This window comes from Betta splendens, chromosome 10 (assembly GCF_900634795.4).
Source record: "Betta splendens chromosome 10, fBetSpl5.4, whole genome shotgun sequence".
Taxonomy (NCBI): Eukaryota; Metazoa; Chordata; class Actinopteri; order Anabantiformes; family Osphronemidae; genus Betta; species Betta splendens.
The window spans coordinates 6609036-6627693 of NC_040890.2; the positions used below are offsets into that span (position 1 = coordinate 6609036).

The following is an 18658-nucleotide window of genomic DNA, read 5'->3' on the forward strand; positions in this document are numbered from 1 at the left end:
ACCTTGGATTTTCTTTACTTATCGGAACCTTAACAACCCTTTAAACAATACTGCCAAAGGTATTTCTCCATCCTGTTTTAACAAAGGATAAGTTTCATTTTTTGAAATTAATAAATACATTAACAGTAAACAATATTTTACTTTGATACTGTGAACATTTTACAAAAACTAAGCAAAAGCAGGAGTTGGTCAGATATTTATTTTTATTGTTAAAGGTTTAATCACTATTGTCTGAGAAAAGCAAGATTCAACACCTTGTAAAATCATTACACCTTTTTATTAAATTAAAAACTTTTAACAAAATGTGAAATGAAGAAAAAAACCTTCAAACTAATGTACCATAACTTTCTACTTCATTAGTGTTCACAGTATCATTAGAACGTATGTCTAATGGTTTCTGTTCTCACCTTAAGTTGACTTCCTGTGGCACAAATCAATGTTTTTCTTGCATAAATGATGTAGAAATATGCTTCTAGGAAACAAAGGATCCACAGTCCATACAGGCTCATTCAATGTTAACAAACTAGCTGTTGAAGACTTGATGTGTTGTTGAAATCAAAAGGCGAAAGAAGCGTTTGTACGGCCTTCATACATAGGACACACAAAGGACAGTACAATTTCCAGCTGAGTACAGAAGGGAGGAAAACTGGGAAAATGTCTCAGTATCTTAAGACTCCAAAGCATTTACAAACAGATTGCTTGGAAAAACTGAAGGGTTGGCACAGTCAGCGTTGAATATGGTGTTGACCACGTCTATGAATAGAGATGCATGTTTGAACAGGATATTAGTTTATGTACAAGTACAAATTTAAATGGAGGAAGTTCAATTCTCACTTTGCGCTCTCAGTCGAACAGAAACACCTGACACAGATTATGTTACAGGCAGAAAAAAGGCCAGTCTCAGTGCACATGCTCCAGCTTGCGTAACCGTATAGGGTTCGGAAGAGCTTGCTGGTTCTGTGCTGAAGACGGCTCCTCCTCCGGTGAACGGAATAGCACCCGGCCGCGGTGATTGAAAAGGTAGAAAGATGGGTGGTTCCTCAGTGTATCAAATGTTCTGGTGGGGGAAAAAAAAGAGAAAGTTATCAGCTATCTGGTTCCTAACAAATGTGGTTGTATAAGGATGTATTTGATAGATATTAACCCTTCTTGAATTAGTAGGACTTCATCTAACATTCATAAAATGGTGTGCCATTGTGGAACACATCTGTTAATCACACAGCTTACAAAATAAGCAACTACTTTAACCTCTAGCATCAGTAATCTCAAGCAAGTTTTTCCTGTAGCTAAGGATCAGACTTGCACATTGTCTATGGGGATATTTGACCAATTCATCTTAGTCCAGTGTAAATAACTCTTAAGGTCGTTCCATAGCTCCTTTAGGTTCTGAATAGGCCACTGCATCCATTTAGTGTCTCTACAGTCATTCAGAAGAGGATTTACTTTGATATTTTGGGGCACTGCCCTGATACCAAGCCAGTATCTCCAGAGCCTCTGCATGGTAACAGCTACCCTGACATTCTACTGGAGGATACTAAAACAGAGCTATTACTTTTTCATTCAATTGTACATTGTAATAGCTTCCAGAAAGAAATCTTTAAAGAAATCTATAATATAAATAAAATCATATCTAACATAAGCCAGGGGTGTCAAACTCAAACTAATCCCTTGTTTTTTTTAACTCTTCCTTCCTCAAACCCTGCTGATCACCTTGAACAGGTGTGTCAGTTGTCTTATCCAGCTGCTGATTGACTTAACACACCTGATCAAGGTAATCAGCAGGGAGAGTTGGAAAACTAGCAGGGCCCTGGGGACCGCAGTTTGATTTCCCCTGTTGTAAGTGTTTTATAACAATGTAGATCAACTCTTCGCATACTGGACATTAGCTTCGACTGTAAAAATTAAAACCATGTTCTTTTGAAACTCAGCACTTAAAGCATTTGATTTTCATTCCATTGTACCCAATTGTTATTTACACATTTATTATTAGATTAAACTTTTGAACATATATATATAAATAATAAAAACATTTAACTTGTGGCTTAAGGTGTGAGCAATGAATTTTTTTTGATCAGAATATAACAACAACAACTCCTGAGAGAGGTTTAGTAGGTGTTTGTGGGAATCGATTCCAAGTAATGTTACTATAGATGGTACTGAGATTGTGAAGTGCACATGTCCCCTGTGGCAGCAGACACAAACAACTACATTATCAGGGGATTAGGATGCTTCAGGGTATCACTTACTTGTTTTTCAGCTCTGAGGAGGCATCCATGTCTTTGAACTCTCCAGCAATATGGACAATACCATAACAGGTCATCACAAATGATAATAAAGTCTGTAATACAATCTGTAAAGGGAAGAACATACACACGTTACAGGGAAAACAACTTTTCGCAATTCGCTCTAGGAAGAAAAAGGAGAAAGTCACTCACATCAATTGGTAGCGTCTCATTTTCCTTCTCTGTGAGTCGCATGTATGATCGATCTGAAAGAGGAAACATCATTTAGCTGGACACCTCCAGTCAAACTCATTTGCTGTCATTAAATTATCTAAGCAGCTAAAATTGGCAAATCTAGAAAAAGTCGTAGTGAAGTAGTAATAATATAACATATTAGTTGGTCGGTATTAGTCTTATAGGTCGCAGACGGTGCTTTTTTTAACGTTAAGTGGGGGTAGGCATGCCTGGCATCAGCGCCTAATTCAATGCAGAGCTAAGCTGCGCTACAATCTTCGTAGCTTGTAGTTAGCTAGCTGCGGGAGCGAGAGGCCCAACCTGCTGATTTATCAACCTGCCTGCTGACTACGGGGCCCCGCTGGTATAAACAACGACGCCGGCACTGGTGTCATCACTGTGAGCAGTCAAACTTACGCTGTGCTGCCGAGAAAGCTGCATGCGCTAGGGCAAAAAGTCCGACGCCGACAACACCTTTCCAAAATGATGAGGCCATCTTGAACAAGAGCGATGAGAAACTGTGTGCAGTGTCGTAAAACGACGTCGTAAAGCGTCGCAAAGATCACAATGTCAAAATAAATCAGCGCGCGAATTAAAGCCATGATAGCATATATTTTTTAAGCTTTATATAAATGCTAATTTTCCTGTGTAATTTCTATACAATTTCCGTTTATTTGACGTTATTTATAGGTGGTAAGTTGCTTTTGATAATAAAATGAAACCGACACGGCTTTTGTTCTGAAAGGGCTGAATAATATCCGCTCTAGCCGTTGCCTTTCCTGCTCACAAACGCTGAGTTTTCATTTCATACTACATTTAGCCAAATATCGCTTTTGTGTATTCATCATATTTAGTTATTTATTAGGCCCATACAAATATGGCAGAGGTAATTCAAAAGAAGTTGCAAGCGGAGGTAGAGAAATATGCTCAGATGCAGAAAGGTAGGTGCTAGCGTTGCACTGTAAATGTCCTGCCGTGCCATGTTGGGGCGAGCTAAAGCTAACTGACCATATGAGGGCACATTCTTGAACACTGAGGGAGATGGTTGGGCATTTCCTGTGTATTTAAACAATCATTTTCTCTTCCAACAATATGCTCGCTTCACTTTTATTTTGATGTACGCAATGCCTCAACTGAATAGCACATGTCTGTGTTCAGATGTTAGCAAGAGCCTGTCAGCCAGACAGAAGCTGGAGACGCAGCTGACAGAGAACAACATTGTAAAAGAGGTAACTGGGAACTCTTTTTCTCTCTAATAACTCATCTGTCTCATCTGTGGTTACAACTGGTTTATCGGCAGTGCGTGAAATATTGAACGTGTATTATGTATATGTCTCTCCAGGAGCTGGATTTACTGGACAGCACAAACACAGTTTATAAACTCATTGGTCCAGTATTAGTGAAGCAAGACCTGGATGAGGCCAAATCCACAGTCGCAAAAAGATTGGAGTATATAAATGGAGAAATGTGAGTAAATAAACCTTGGTTTTTCATGTCTGTTTTGTACACTGCTACAGGTTTTGTGTTACACGTTGATATCACATAAAATGCTTAATGCAACAGCCACAATGATGAACAGTCTATTGCACAGTAATTAAATCCCATTAAAATGTCAGGAATCACTGTCACTGAAATGTTTTCAGTGAATACATGTGTTATTGTGCTTATTAACCGCTAGGGGGCCGTAATGAGCGTAAGAGATACACCTGCAAAGACTGTTATTTCACAATAAATGTTAGTTTATATTTGTTTTGCATCAATTAAAAAGTGGTAATTTAAATGTTATTTGTGTCGCCCTTACATGGTAAAGTAATCAATCCCAAATTGTGTTTTTATTAATCTTCTTTTTTATTTTTCTACAGTCAGAGGCATGAGACGCTTCTAAAAGACATGGAAAAGAAGTCTGAACAGCATCGAGAACTCTTGGCCAGTTTACAACAGGAGTTTCAGAAAGCTCAGGGCCTGGCTGTTGGCAAAGCCTGACCACCCTCCACCCCCACCCCATACACACACACACAAACAGAGGCAGAAAATAGATGACATCAGTCTCATTGTTCACCAAGGTCTAGTAATTTCTGCTTGTATCTCATAGGCAGCATTATTACTGTGGCTTTCTCTTGTTACTAATAAACATGTTGTTTTTCACGAAAGGTAATTACATCGTCTTTTTCATGCCATTGCAGATACTGCATCTATAAATGTATGCGTGTTTCTGGAGGTTTCTTGTAGGTATATTTGCATTAATCACTGGGGCGGGCTGGTGGAGAGCACAGCAGATGTTGCCCATTCGCAGTCCCGCCCCACAGCTCAGCGGTGAAAGAGGCCAAGCGGTGCCTACATGAATGTGCCCCCCCGCCCTCTGTCCCCCCGCTGGCTTCCATCAGTGGAGGATTTAGGCAACTTGAATAATAAAACGAAAATAAATACACGCTTTAAGTCCTGGTAAAAGTCAAATCCGGGCCGCTGATGTGTATATGAGCTTTATAAAGATATAAAAGTTAAACGTGTTCCTCCACCAGGTTTCTCGGTTGTTTGGGAAGCGCGTTTACACGGACTTTCTTCGGTGTCACCTGGAGAGTGTCTGCGGGCGGTCGCAGCCTTTGTCATGCACATGCGCACTGATAGATCGCCCATTAGTAACCAGGTTACGCGTTTACACGGCAGAATAATCGGAATTCTTTACCCCCACCCACCGTTATGGAAACTGATTTTTACTGTTTATATGACATTGAGGGAATGCCCGCTGTAACCCGGTCAGGCCGCGCATAAGGCTGCGTTGAAACAACCGCGTGACTACGTGAGACAAATGCGCAGTAATGCTTCACTATGCCGTGTGGGAGCGCGAGCCTGTCACCTCTGGCGCGTGGGTGCCAGCAAACCCATTAACACCCTGAGGTGCGACGTTCCCAGCATCCAGACTGCAGCTGTAGCCCCGGTCGACACGTGGCCATTGGTTAACCCAGTCACAGAAACCTATAGCACACACCAGCCAGCTGCGAGAAGATGCTTGAAACTAATACACATAGTGCTCGCTTCTTTTTTGCACAACAACGTGACTGAACAAAGCAAACAGTAAATGAAATACTGGTGGATTTGTGGGATGCTGTCACGTGATGAACCAGTTATTCCATGTGGCTGCTAATGGCCATGGATTCAGGCTGAAACTCAGTCAGCAACTTAAACAGTCACAGCTGTGTGGGAGAGTTAAAACATCCAGACTCTGCTTCCAATGTAATGTTGCAGATTTGTGTTGCAGGTCATTTGCTGTTTGCAGTGAGCCGACCGAATGTCTGCCGACAACAGTGAAACATGGGGGAGGTTTCTTGAAAATTTGGAACTGATTAGTGTTAATTAAATGTGTGATATATAAGTGTGATATATATTTCTGGTTTTCCAGGAGCATGATTTGCTGGACAGCAGTTTATAAACCATGTATTAATAAAGCCAGACCTGTGTGAGGTCAGATCCACAGTTGCATAAACACACCTGCCTAAAACATGTCTGGATTTGATCTAAGGTAAAATATAGGTTCGTACAAAGTGTTGGCTTTTAACTCTTCCAGATATAAAACAAATCCCAGGACTTCCAGGCAGGTGCTCCAATAAATGCCACCATGACCTCTTTGGTGAACTGTGAGCACCAATCTTATGGCAATGGGACCAAAAGGGGAGTTTTTCACTTCACGTGTTCACGCTGATGTGGTGAAAAACAACACTGGCAGAATCTCCTAATGACCGCAATGTCTCCCATGTGGTCGGTTTCACACGATAGAGTGCTGCAAATTTAAGAATATTCTGAACCCAGTTTGTTCAGATGAATAAAATAAAAAGTGTGCGTGGGATTAGTTACAGCCAAACAAGGCTCATCAAAAAATCTGCCACTGCACCGATTTTAATCTTCATTTGGGGAGATGCACCCAAATGAAACTCTAATCTCATTGCAGCTTTAATTGATTTACTTAGTCCTGGGGGCTTTTCTCCAGGGGGTTTAAGCCTTAAAGCGCACAAAAGCGCATCCTGTCCTGAGATCAGCCAGCGGGACTAACACCTCCTTTGATAAAAATGTTTCAAAAAGGCTTTGAAGGAATACGTTTATCCACGAGATGCACAAAGCGATAGGATGAGATAGAACCGCAGAGTTTTATATTGAAACGCATGTCTTTGGTTGCACGTAGGTTGATTTAAATTAGTTTGGCCGCATTTTAATGCGCGAGCCTCATCATTAAAAAATGGCTCCTATTGTAAGACCTCCGCGAGTCAAACGGCTATTGCCGGACTGAGAGCTCGCATATTTAGAGACAGTTAACACATACTTAATGCAGAGTGGAAGGCGATCATGGCGCATTCAAGTGCGCAGAGATATTCTGGTTGCAGCCTGTTGCTCAACTCACTATTTACACAGTGCAGCTTAGTTTTACCCAGTTCACAGCATTTACTTTAGAAGTCTCAAGTTTACAACTCATTAATATTTCACAATCACGATGTTTAAACAACAGGCGGTTCTTATAAGAGACGCGTTATGGCTGCAGCAAATTATATTAACTTATAATTAATGTTTATATACTTGGCTGTCTGTCATAATTACCAGAAAATAAATCACAGACCCTCGCAATTCCGTAGACGATGTAGATTTATTTAAGTAAAACAATAGTTGATCAATCACATATTAGACCACCCAAATAGTCGCAGAAATCTGCTTTGGTATCGCGTTTCAAACGTCGGCTTCTGCTTCTTCTAGTCCTGCAGCTGGATAGCGCGTAAATGTTGAAAAAGCACCCGGGATCATAGAACTCAATCCCATCCCCACTATCAACATGTCAATAGATGCCACAACTGTGGTCCGCCCTGGACTAAGTACCCGCTAACGGCACTGCAGATTGGCCCCATTTCAAGTACAAACTATTCGCCAAACAGACCACTCAAGGGATTTGGATTGATCAAGCAATTGCACTTTTATTGCGACGGGAAGAAGGGAGTTGGGCAAGTACAATCACAGAATACACGTCTCGACTACGTCTCAGGGCCCAAAAAAAAAAAAAAAAAAATCAGCCCATTTCATCAAGTTATAAAATCAAAGATCGAATTTTACGCACGCGTTTCAACAACGCCAACAAAACAAAATAGAAAATGTGATGTAAAAAAAAAACAAGTTTAACTCATATTCAACAATCTGTGAGACGTCAAACTGAAAAACGTCTTAAATTTACAACAAAAAAGGAAAAAAATGTAGCATATGATGCCTGTGCAAATCAAGCGAACAGACCCACATATAAGTGGAGAAGATGAAAATTTCATCTTAAACGTGAGTCGAAAGAAAGTCACCTTGACTGTACAAAGTCTGGCTGTACAATAGAATACATATTTACACAGCAGCGTCTACAGCACATTACTAAAATATAATCTATGTCAGAGTGTCTGTTACTGAGGCCAAGGCCTCCACACGGGATCCGCGACCCGTGCGGGGGCCGCCGTGGGGGACACGAGCATCCTGGAGTCATAGTGGTTCTGGATGAAGTACGGATGAGGGATCCCGTGATGGTGCGGGGTCAGAGCGGCGGGGTCTCCGGCAGCAGCGGGCGCCACTTCCCCGTGGATGTGAGCGGGAGGTGACGGGTACGTCTGGGGCCCCGGCGGCGCAGGCGAAGCCCGGACGGACTCCCCGCTCCCCGCGCCCTGGCTCCTGCTGGCGATGAACTGGCTGACCTGCAGCAGGCAGGACCTCACGCCCTCGCTGTAGCTGTGCTGGTGGCTGCGAGAACGCCGGAGCTCGCTGGAGGGGCCCCTCTTCGGGGCGCGCGGACCCCTCCCCATGTTTGTCTCCGTCTTGAGGAACTGGACCACGCTCTCCAGAATCTCTGCCTTCTCCACCTTCGGATTCTCCATTCTCTGCATGAAGCAAATGAAACACAAAAAATGTCCAGCAATCCGCCACACTGACACACATCACACAGGTTTGCGCCAAATGGCTGCGCACCTCATCGTTGGTGTTCTCGAGCATCATGAGGCGCAAAGCCTCCAGACTCTGGTTGATCCGCTCCCGTCTGCGTTTCTCCATGACGGGCTTAGGAACCTTGGGGATAAAGGTCAAACATCAGATCAACAAACCTAGACGACATTTCTGGAGGCAAAGAGTCAGGAATCGGCAACGCACCCTTTTCACAGCCCTCTGCTTTGGAGACGCGGATGGAGGGAAAGACTTCATGGTGATCGACTCGTAGGTGTCCGCTGCCGCCGTGAGTCAAATCTGGAAATAGCGTGTTTGGGGTCCTCGTCGCAATTTGTTGAGTTCACGGCGGAGCTCGGAGCCACTCCCCTGCAGGACACACCTCTCCTTCACTGGGCGACGCCCTGCCGCGGAAGGCCCAGGCTTCATTATGACCTGACACACAGCAGATAATTAATGACAATGACGGCCAATCCCGTGTGTGTGTGTTTAGAAGTAACCCAGACGTGTGTGTGCGTCTTTACTGGGTTTAGTTCCTCAGCGATTCTCAAAAGATCAACGTTTACGCACATAAGAATGAACGCGTTATGGGGTCGGACACAGGAGCGACCTAATAGCATGAATGTGATGCGAAACACAATAAAACAATGTTAATTAATAAACATATGTTGAATATATGAACCTTAATTCTGAGCATTGTAGGAATTTGAGGTTGGCCCGTTTTTCATTTCATTTTATTCATTAGACCGCATGTTGGAGTCTTCTCCCCTCCACCGCCACCACAACACAAAAGAGGAGCTGCCCTGATGTGGGGAACAGCTCTCCACAACCAGCGCGTGCGCTGGAAAAAGCTCTGCGCAGAAACAGGCGCTCCAAGCAGCGCAGTTGGAAGGAAGCGCTCTTTGAGTTTTGGAGCGGCTTTCTCGGCACTGCATTTATGGTCACCCCTGATCCCCATAATAGGCTAAAGTGTCAGGATAACACTGGGGATGATCGGATCACGGGGATCCCGTGGAGATTAAGTGGCTTTTCAGAGCCAATGATACTTCCGTTTAAAATCAAAGAGCGGGCGATTAGCGGAGGATCGGGGCGACTGCTGGTAACCATGGCAGTGGGAAACGCGCTGAGCTCAGTCAGTATTTCTAGACTCAGTTCGAGCAGTCTGAGTTGGAATGTGGCAAATATAATTAGATCTATAAATATTACGAATTATAGCCCGCCCCGTAAATGAGCCTCATAACGTGATCGCTTGAGCCTGTGATGGAAAGTAATTAGTTAGAAAGCGCGCTCCTTTGGTGGCGGAGAGGTGGAGCGTCCCCTTCTAATATCGTGACTCCTCGGGCGAAACAGCAACAAAAGAGCCGAACCCCGCTGCATCCGACACGGCTGGGAACGTGTCAACAGGTCAACAGCTGGCCCGGGGTTTAAAGCGGAGCGTGTGTGAAGTCCAACGGTATCAAGGCGCTGATCCGGCGGTGCGCACACTTAACACTGCCGTGTAACAACCAGCCTCGCGCCGGCGCACACGCGTGGCCCGCGTCTCCATGTGCCCGTTTTCGCTCTCAGAGTAAAAATCCCACAGACGTTCAGCTGCTACCTTTGCGCAGAATATTGTTATTCACGCGCGATTCGAAGTGATGCATGAAATGGTGGCGTCTTGCGTCACTCTGACTCGGCATCAATTCCTTAATCGCGCTCATTTGGTCCTTTTCAGCACTTTGCGCGGGTGCCAGTGTCTCACACCTCATAAAACAGTCCGCAGAGCCGCTCGCTTTCTCACCACGGCCCGTTCCCACGAGGAGTTTCCCAGAGTCTCACTTCATGGCTGGGATTTCATGGGAAGCATTGATAAAATCAGTGAGATGTGCTGTTTGGGTTCAAATTGATATCTGTCAACTTATATCTAAGCCAAATAAATGAATTGTTCCATGTGATTTGGGATGTCGATGAATCAAAATATGCGCTGCTTGTAGAAATAATCTATGATAGCTGTGATACTGTTCTAATACACGGTCGTTCTTTCTTTAGGAGGACGCAGACAACGGTTCAAAAACTAGTTTCGATTTTCCCATCGCTCAAAGCGTTTTGGTCACGTGACGTCACTCGCACCTGTCGGCCAACCAGAGGCAGCGCCCGACGCCCTTTATAAGCGCTCCGAGGCCTCGGGAGAGTGTTGAACCGCTGCTGCTCCCGGTGTCCTGACGTCTGCCTCCAACACCGCAACATGACGAAGAAGCTGCAGAATCCAAGCTGTGCGGATGAAGGGAAGACTCGGAAAAGGGTAGGAAGTTTATGCGCAGCCAGAAAAAAATGCTTAAAAAGCAGTTTTAAAAGAAATTTTAACACATTTTACTGGTTTATTATGAAGTTAAAGTTCTTTTAGGAACTTTTAAAACTTGGAAACCAAAGATGATATTCTTAATGTCTTGTACTGTTTAAATGCACCGCGTTCCTGATGAGTGATGATGACCTCATCGTAATCACGTTACGCCGCTCGCGTCTGTCTAGATCCTGAAACCAGTTGTTGAGAAGAAGAGGAGAGATCGAATCAATCAAAGTCTCGCCGAGCTGAGACACTTGCTGTTAGATCACACCGCCGATCCAGTAAGTGGCCTCTAGAGAGAACGGAACACGGTGATGACGTCACAACAAAAACCTTGACTTTAAATTGCGAAATGTGTTTCTGTCGTGTTTCTGCTGAAGCGTCTGCAGAATTCCAAACTAGAGAAAGCAGAGATTTTGGACTTGACTGTGGAATATCTTCGGAAATGGACAGAAGGGAAGAACTTCATTAGTGGTTCGTAAAAACCAAGCAGTTTACCAGAATTCGAGGATCATTTTTGCCCCAGCAGACGTTTGCTTTAATTTTACAGTTTTGTCCTCCCGCTCTCCTGCTGTTAGGTTCTACTGATGGTCCCACAGAGGCCCGGAACCTGCGCGGCCCAGAGCCCGGCGCTCGTGCCCTCTCCGCCGTGGAGAGCGCCGGCTTCCAGCGGTGCGTGGCCCGGCTGCACGGCTACATACACAGAATGAGCCCGGAGCAGAGGGCCGGCCTGATGGAGGGCATGAAGCGTCACGCGGGCGCCCGGCAGCCGGGACCAGAATCGGGCCAGAACGTGGCAGACGACGCCGCGTCCCTGGGCTCCGTCTGCACATCTGAGAGCGGACGAGAGGAGGCGCCTCCGCCGCTCCCGTCGCTCTCCCCGTTCCAGCCTCACTCCTGCTCCACACCCGGCCACGACTTTCTCTCCCCGCCTCCCTCCCCCTGGTTCTCACCTTCTTTCTCCACGTACGCCCTCTCCCCGACTTTCCCGTCATTTGCCTCTCACTTCTCCCACCCCCCCTGCCTGTCGCCCCCGTCCTCCAACACCTCCTTCCTTCACGTCTCACCCACAGGTCCTCACACTGGGCCTTCTGCCTTTCACTTCCCTCCACTCACCACAGTGCGATCCTCTCCTCACCTGACACAGAGGCTGGCGTCGCCGCCGAGCTCCGCCGCCATGTGGAGACCTTGGAGCAGAGACTGACAGGTTTGGAGCAGCAGAACCAGAACCGCAGGACTTAACCACCTACAACTAACCTTCATGCCAGGGATGTACAGTGTATATATGAGCAAAGCGATCTTTATTTTATATTTCTCTTGTGAATAAAATGTGTTCGATCCTGTGAAAGTCTGTGTCTGTGTTTATTGACTTCTTTATTTTAAATCATACAAATCATGCAAAGATAACCTAAACAGACAAACAAATACATTTATTTACTCTACTCTACTCTACATTACTATTAATTGTTAGAACTCAATGTTTCTTTCATATTGTAGCCTGTGATTGGATTTTACCTGAGTAAGAGGAACATGTCCAATTTTGGAGGATTTAACTGCTATTTATTTGATATCTACTGCCCTTTAGTTAGTGAAAGCCAGCACCTCTGGGCATTCAACATCTCACGTAGTAGTAACCAACAGTCATCTGCAGCAAAAGAAGAAGAGTGGTGAAGCACCTGCTCTGGTTCTGCTGCAGAAACACTTTTTTGTTATTTTAGAATGCAAATCTCTTTTCTGTGTGAACAAAATACTTACGTTGATTTAGAGGGAACACTAAAAGCTAAATATCAAACTATAAATGCTGCATACGAAAAAAGTAACGGTTGATAAGTTCGGTTTATTGATCAGTTATGAAGGGCAACCTTGACAGATCATTCCTCACTTAGTATAAACATAAAGAGGTCACAAATGACGAAGTTTAAGAATTGGTGTCACGCTCGAAAATGAGTTCCACCTGTTTAATTATATGTATCATCGCGTCTATTTGCAGAATGAGGCGAGAATAACGCATGAGCGTGGCCGCGGTGCAGTACTGCGCAATGAACACCAGGGGGCAGCATTGGCACACACACGCACAGCCGCAGCACTGCAGGTGACCGCCACCCTCCCTGACCTCTCGCAGTGAGCGCTGAAGAGGGGGCTGTCACTTTGGCCACAGGACATATCACTGAGCGACAGGCTGAATATACCAGACCAGCAGTCTGGTCTCCTGTCTCCCTGTGTCCTGCTCGTTCTCTATCTGATCATCAAATCTCCGTTACAAGCTTGGAATATTTTCAGCGGGGGGGCACCAGAAGATCTGGCTTCAGAAAACAGACGTTATCACATGATAGAACACGTCTTTGGATAATAGTTACCCCCCCAACACTCCGCACATGCTGAAGAAGCTCTCTGTGTGAGTGCCGTCAGTATGAGGTTGCCATTGTTCTTTGTCAGAGAAATGAGAGGGCAGCCACAGCTCGGTTCTCCAAACTGCCTCAGTGCGTGTTTTTGATCATCCCGTACAGACGCATGAAAGCAGAGAAGAGCGCTCACACTGCGCAGGCCCACTGCGGCACGGAATATAATTAATAGGGAAAGGGTTCGCCTCTTGCACTGACCTGACAAACTCCTTGGCATTTTCTCAGGACATGCTGATTAGAGCCGATCCTGTTACCGTCTTTAATCACTGTTTTTGTCTGCACCGCATTCCTGATTTGGGTTTGAAAGCCCGAGATGTTGTTCTGCCGAGCTGTCACGGGGTTTGTCACGGCCTGCGTCGGGTCTCCGGATTCCTTCGTGTTGGCGCATTGCAAAGATCCAAACGCTGAGACGGGACTGATGTCAGAGCTTTTCATCGCACATGTGCGCACTTGTACGACTTGAAAGCGCACAGGCGAACGTGGTGTGTGTGTGTGTGTGTGTGTGTGTGTGTGTGTGTGTGTGTGTGTGTGTGTGTGTGTTCGGGACAGGCGCTGAAACACTGAAAACACGACATCTGCAAATTGACCGACTGTGGTCACCCCATAAACCTCCACCAGGGGGCGCTGCGGAGGGACGTGGCCTGGCGTTTATTTATAAGGAAGTACTACTGAATTGTTAAAGTTCGCTCTGACTTTAGTATTTGAGCGCTTCCATCTACAGAAAATAACCACATTAATTCTAATAATTATTATGTAACTGGATTTATAACATTCTGTTTTCTGCTCCCAAAGGTCGCAACCAGTCTGTAATTATGCATCAGGAGTGAAGAGGCGTCAGTGAACGTGCCAGTATTAAAAAAACGCAGACAGGAGCCCGTTTTTACACAGACTCAGTTCAAGCTGGGCTCAAATTCACGATGATCACAACCGTTCGCGTTGCACTTCGCCGCGGAAGAAAACAAGTGCGGTTTACAGGACACGGAGCAGTAGGAGTGATTTTCCAAACCTTGAACCCCAGCTGTCTAGTATGCCGTCTGTTTGTGTAGGAGTGACTGAGCATTCTTGTGCAGTTGAGTCAATTTGTTTGAATAAGCTCTATTTTGGAAGACGGTCCGCGGATCTGTAGCTTTTTATCAGTCAGATTTAAGGACGGCTGCAGCGCCAGTCAGCATCCCTGCGAGAAGGAGGAGGACTCCTCACTCACAGCGCATGTCAATACTCAAGAATGCAGATCTGTCACTACCCACAGCTAAATATCATTCTTCCTCCCTTTCATTTGTCTCTCTTTGCGAGGTTCTTTGAAGTAAATAGTGAAAGGATCCCAGACTGTAGCAAATTACCTGAGGACTGAAACATTTTTGACATAAGTCCTGAGAGACGGGGGCGAGCCACTTTTCCTGGCGGCTCCTTTGGCGTTTTTAATCTGGGGCTGAGGGAGACAGCGGCGCTGACAGAATGATGGGACAGCTGGACGCGCTTCCAGGCCGCAGCAAAGGGGCGAAAGAAGGTCCAGGAGGGGAGGTCTGAGCATGGGATGGAGCGGGACCAATTCTGTACTGGCTCCACCGTGAGGTTTGGGCTCCCCTAAACAAATGAGGACTTCTGCGGCTTGGATGTGAGAACCCTGACTTTGCGTCTCAAGTTGAAAAAGTCGAACCGGAGCAAACAGGAAGCGAGAGGTCATCAGATTCGACCCCTCCGTGGACAGAAACAGCAGGGAATCTCCACAGCGGCTTCACTGTCTCTGCGAACGTGCTCGGAGCAGACAGGAAGTAACCCGAGCCCAGCGGGAGGAAATCACATCAGACATCAGCGGCTTGTTTTTCAGGCCAGGACAATTATGTTTGACGTAAAGCGCTTTTCACTCATGCCTCAGCGCTCTCCGCTTTCAGCGGCTGCCATCGCATGGGTCCGCTGCGTCGCCCCACTGTCGTACGCCCTCGTTCACGCTGGAGATGATGAACAATGGAGCTTTTCGGAGCTCCTTTGACCGTCGAGTTCACTAGAGTTGAAGTTCAACAAGTTCGAAATGAGTGAAAGTTAAATAATTGGGGCTTCGCGTGTAAATCCCGTTTTGCTGCCTGTTTTGTGTTTGAGCCGCTTTGTGTCTGGGAACATGCATCCTCCGCCGCCTCCGTGACCCCCCCCTCCCCCCACGGGTGGGCCGTGACCCCCGCAGGTTACACACTGTGGCCCCAGGACGCTCGTGATCCCGCGCCTGCACTTCAGCACCGCTTCGTGGGAATTCAGTAGGAACCCGACGGGTCGCAGGTCACGGTTCCGGACAGAAGCTGGAGATAAAAATAGCCACAGATCCACAGGTCGTCTAAAAATACCGGCCGCCGTCCGCTCTCATTTAGGGAGCACTCTGTTTTGTCTTGATGTGACCAGAAACAGGCTGCTTTTCTCTTTTCTCTTGATCATCTTGATGTCCTGTATGTAACCTCATACTGCTGAGAAAATGTCAGAGTGCAGGATAAAGAGTGAGTGGACATCAGACCATGCGAGCCCTTAAGGGGCCCCACACACTGACAAACACACCACTCTGTCCTTATCTTGGGGAGAATTCCACCACCGCCGCTGCCGACGGTCTGAGCGCTGCCTTCTCCTGCACAAGCTCTGACATTAAACTCATCTGCAGCTTCATTTAACAGTAAAGGGGACTGATCAAAAGATGGCCATCTTCATATTGGTTCAAACAAACCAGGGCCTGTGTTGTGTTCACAGACTTCCCACTGAGACATCACCAGCTGGTAAAACATCCTTTTATTGCACGGCCACAAGTTGACACCTGGCCGCTCTGCAGAAGATGAGCAAACTGTGCCCTGTGTGTGTGTGTGTGTGTGTGTGTATGTGTGTGTGTGTGTGTGTGTGTGTGTGTGTGTGTGTGTGTTGGGGGTGTGGGGTCGGGGTTTCCCCCCGCAGCTTCCTGCAGGAACAAGCTCCTCTACGGTAAATGGGAAATTACACGCCTCCGCTGCCAAGTCGCCGCCGGCCGGTGTCTGGTGGGCGTCGCTGGCGGCGAGTGACCAGCAGATTCTCTCCTCCCTCTGGTTTCCTCCCAGAGGCCGAAGCGGCTGGGCCTCGTGGCGTGACCCGAGGACGAGGCGGTGCGGAGGATGCGTGCGAGTCTCCGAACCTGTGCCACTGTTTATTTATTCACGCGGCGTCATCGCGCGACTCGGAGCGTTCGGGGCCGTCGCAGAGATGAACGCGATGAATCTCCCCCCGACAAGTGTTGCGTGAGATGATGTGAGGCCATTCATCAGAGCTTTTCTCCCCCTCTCTTTTCATCCAGCGCATGTTTGCTCGCCCGTCGGCGCACACAGACGCCCCCCTCCTCCTCCCACTTATCTGTGCTGCCCTTTTGTTTCTCTGCTGCGGCTTAAATGTGCAGACCACCGAGCTCTCATCTCCCCCGAGGAGCAAAGACGGCCAGATGTGATGGAGCAGATGAAGCCGGGCTCGGAGCTACGGGGCCTGGTGGTACTTTGTCTGCTCCGTCTAGATTTCCCCGATAGGGTGGCGAGATAAGTGACATGAAAGTAGCCTGTCAGCAGCTTTTTTCAGGCCTACACCATCACAGCAGGGAGATTAGACAATGCTCGTGTGCTGCTGCCGTGGAAGTAACGGAGGGACGAGAGCGGAGCGCAATTACCCGCCGTGCTCCTCGTTAACCGCGCTTTCCCTATGACATAAGCTGCAGGCTATCGGCGAGGCTCCGCATTAAATCCGCCAGGTGGACTGTGATTTGCGGGTTGCGGTGAGGTCCGAGCGGCAGCGCGCGGGCGACAGGCGGTGGATTTACTGGAGCAGCGCTTCTTCAAAAGCCTCTAATCGTGCTTTATGTGTTTGAAACAGCACGGGGCCAAGCTCATGTTGATTGTAACCCAATCAGCTGTAATAGACCCCAGTAAATCACAAATAAAGCCCAAATAAAGCAATAAAGTCACAACAACCACGAAACCACTTTCAATTCTTGACTTTCAGTGCTTTTACGACCTTATTCTCTTACTGTGGTTTCCACATATTCACAGCTGCCTTTTGAACAGATAATCTGTTATTCAACTGTCTAATACAGTTAATACTGCAGTTTGCTTTATTTTGGGATTATTCAATATATTTATTTAACAATGGATCTATTCTATTCTTTTATTTGTCACCTTGAACTGTAGATCAACACTTCACACACAAACATCCAGTCTGTGAATATAATAGTACACAAACAGTGTTAACGGACAAATGACACAGTGAACTTGAGTGAGTGAGCGCCTCAGGTAAGTTTTATGTAAGTAAAGACCCTTGAGCAGCGCACTGTGCAGGTAGCGACCATGACGGATTAAGGCAAACAGTATACTGCTTGTCTGCGCAGCCGCAGCCGCAGATGCTGATGCAGATGCAGCTGCAGCGCCTGCGTTGCATCCGGGCGCCTGCGTTGCATCTGGGGGCCTGTGTTGCATTCGGGCGCCTGCGTTGCATTCAGACGTGTGCGCGGCTGGTTGGGACGAAAACAACGCCTCCGGTGAACGGGACGCCGCGCCTGTTGACACAGCGCGAGCTGAGCGAGTGTGTCATGTCTGCAGACGTGCCGCTATCGCCGCTGGTGTGATTACGCCGCGCATCTTTCAGGGTCAGACCAAAGGAATGAGTCGCTCCCTGTGAAAATAAACATTAACGCCAAGACGCACTGCACGCGATTGTAACGCAGCCACCAGCGACAGCAGGAAGCGCGTCCTCCTCCAGGGCCGTACCTGCTGTTGGGGTTGGTCAGCGCGGGTGAGGCATGCTGGGAAGTGACATGCCTCTGCTCTCCCAGAACACGGCCTTTGTTGCCGCTGACAGCGGGAATGTGCGTCTAAGCATCGATGTGCCGCTCTGAGAGCTTGAAACGATTCCCCTGCATTTTCCTTGCTTTGATCCTCCGAGAGCGAGCGAGAGCACGGACGGAGCCGCCTCATTTGTCCCGGGGGTCATTTTAATTAATCGCCAGGTAATTTATGACGCTGCGCTCACGTCCCCTGAAACCCGAGGACACTCGTTGCTTCCTTCCACTCCCGAACCCATGTGTCCCCTTTTCCTCTTCCCCAACGAATGCTTCTGGTTTCATAACACAGCGCTGACCTGCGGAGCTGGCAGCGGGTTTCTGATCACCTCACTGATAATGTCCAATCCAATAAAAACACACCTGGGTCAGAGGAGGACCGGAGCCAAGCAGACAGAATAATGTGAGCTGGACCTGCCTCTTAGCACCAGCACAGTATCCGCTATTGTGGGGAAATAGACGGCCCCCCGCTCAAACACTGGAACACTTGAACGGCTCCCCAAACTATTCCTCCGAGTCCCGGCGCTTTGAAGTCCCCAGTTCTGCCTAGTGAAGCAGATATTAATGGCATCTGCGCGGTCAAAGCCATGGGAAATGAACGCCGGGAAGCACGGCGTGAAACTCTAGAAAGCACTAAATGTGATATTTCCTGTGTGTTCGGCGACTCTATTCTCTTGCCAGATCTGTATGACGATTAGTTAGTGGGACGTGG

The 18658-nt window shown here is 47.0% G+C and overlaps 4 protein-coding genes across 4 annotated transcripts; 2 read left to right on the forward strand and 2 right to left on the reverse strand.

The window, feature by feature from the left end:
- Positions 1 to 185: 185 nt before the first annotated feature.
- mmgt1 (membrane magnesium transporter 1) lies at positions 186 to 3026 on the reverse strand. The gene is made up of 4 exons (XM_029165245.3): positions 2874 to 3026; positions 2436 to 2488; positions 2247 to 2350; positions 186 to 1057 (listed from the first exon to the last, which is right to left on the reverse strand). Exons 1-4 carry the CDS (start codon positions 2950 to 2952, stop codon positions 901 to 903), a joined length of 393 nt encoding a protein of 130 aa, XP_029021078.1. The 5' UTR covers positions 2953 to 3026; the 3' UTR covers positions 186 to 900.
- A 174-nt stretch (positions 3027 to 3200) lies between these two features.
- Positions 3201 to 4606, forward strand: pfdn6 (prefoldin subunit 6). Its single transcript, XM_029165213.2, has 4 exons — positions 3201 to 3397; positions 3615 to 3685; positions 3799 to 3923; positions 4319 to 4606. The coding sequence occupies exons 1-4, from the start codon at positions 3334 to 3336 to the stop codon at positions 4437 to 4439; spliced, it is 381 nt and encodes a 126-aa protein (XP_029021046.1). The 5' UTR covers positions 3201 to 3333; the 3' UTR covers positions 4440 to 4606.
- A 3060-nt stretch (positions 4607 to 7666) lies between these two features.
- On the reverse strand, positions 7667 to 8911 carry her5 (hairy-related 5). Its single transcript, XM_029165294.3, has 3 exons — positions 8607 to 8911; positions 8430 to 8525; positions 7667 to 8341 (listed from the first exon to the last, which is right to left on the reverse strand). The coding sequence occupies exons 1-3, from the start codon at positions 8655 to 8657 to the stop codon at positions 7874 to 7876; spliced, it is 615 nt and encodes a 204-aa protein (XP_029021127.1). The 5' UTR covers positions 8658 to 8911; the 3' UTR covers positions 7667 to 7873.
- Positions 8912 to 10585: 1674 nt separating this feature from the next.
- On the forward strand, positions 10586 to 12281 carry LOC114864960 (transcription factor HES-7-like). The gene is made up of 4 exons (XM_029165972.3): positions 10586 to 10680; positions 10908 to 11003; positions 11103 to 11196; positions 11301 to 12281. Exons 1-4 carry the CDS (start codon positions 10624 to 10626, stop codon positions 11924 to 11926), a joined length of 873 nt encoding a protein of 290 aa, XP_029021805.1. The 5' UTR covers positions 10586 to 10623; the 3' UTR covers positions 11927 to 12281.
- Positions 12282 to 18658: the final 6377 nt, after the last annotated feature.

Bases quoted from the DNA above. Each gene is read 5' to 3' on its own strand.
- pfdn6 (XM_029165213.2), top strand. From the start codon at position 3,334: ATGGCAGAGGTAATTCAAAAGAAGTTGCAAGCGGAGGTAGAGAAATAT. The intron at 3,398-3,614 runs GTAGGTGCTAGC...GTCTGTGTTCAG, and splicing joins ATATGCTCAGATGCAGAAAG to ATGTTAGCAAGAGCCTGTCA. The intron at 3,686-3,798 runs GTAACTGGGAAC...ATGTCTCTCCAG, and splicing joins AGAACAACATTGTAAAAGAG to GAGCTGGATTTACTGGACAG.
- mmgt1 (XM_029165245.3), bottom strand. From the start codon at position 2,952: ATGGCCTCATCATTTTGGAAAGGTGTTGTCGGCGTCGGACTTTTTGCC. The intron at 2,489-2,873 runs GTAAGTTTGACT...TTCCTCTTTCAG, and splicing joins AGCTTTCTCGGCAGCACAGC to ATCGATCATACATGCGACTC. The intron at 1,058-2,246 runs GTAAGTGATACC...TTCCCCCACCAG, and splicing joins TCCTCAGAGCTGAAAAACAA to AACATTTGATACACTGAGGA.
- her5 (XM_029165294.3), bottom strand. From the start codon at position 8,657: ATGAAGTCTTTCCCTCCATCCGCGTCTCCAAAGCAGAGGGCTGTGAAA. The intron at 8,526-8,606 runs GTGCGTTGCCGA...TTTATCCCCAAG, and splicing joins AGCAGAGGGCTGTGAAAAGG to GTTCCTAAGCCCGTCATGGA. The intron at 8,342-8,429 runs GTGCGCAGCCAT...TGCTTCATGCAG, and splicing joins TCGAGAACACCAACGATGAG to AGAATGGAGAATCCGAAGGT.
- LOC114864960 (XM_029165972.3), top strand. From the start codon at position 10,624: ATGACGAAGAAGCTGCAGAATCCAAGCTGTGCGGATGAAGGGAAGACT. The intron at 10,681-10,907 runs GTAGGAAGTTTA...GCGTCTGTCTAG, and splicing joins AAGGGAAGACTCGGAAAAGG to ATCCTGAAACCAGTTGTTGA. The intron at 11,197-11,300 runs GTTCGTAAAAAC...TCCTGCTGTTAG, and splicing joins AGGGAAGAACTTCATTAGTG to GTTCTACTGATGGTCCCACA.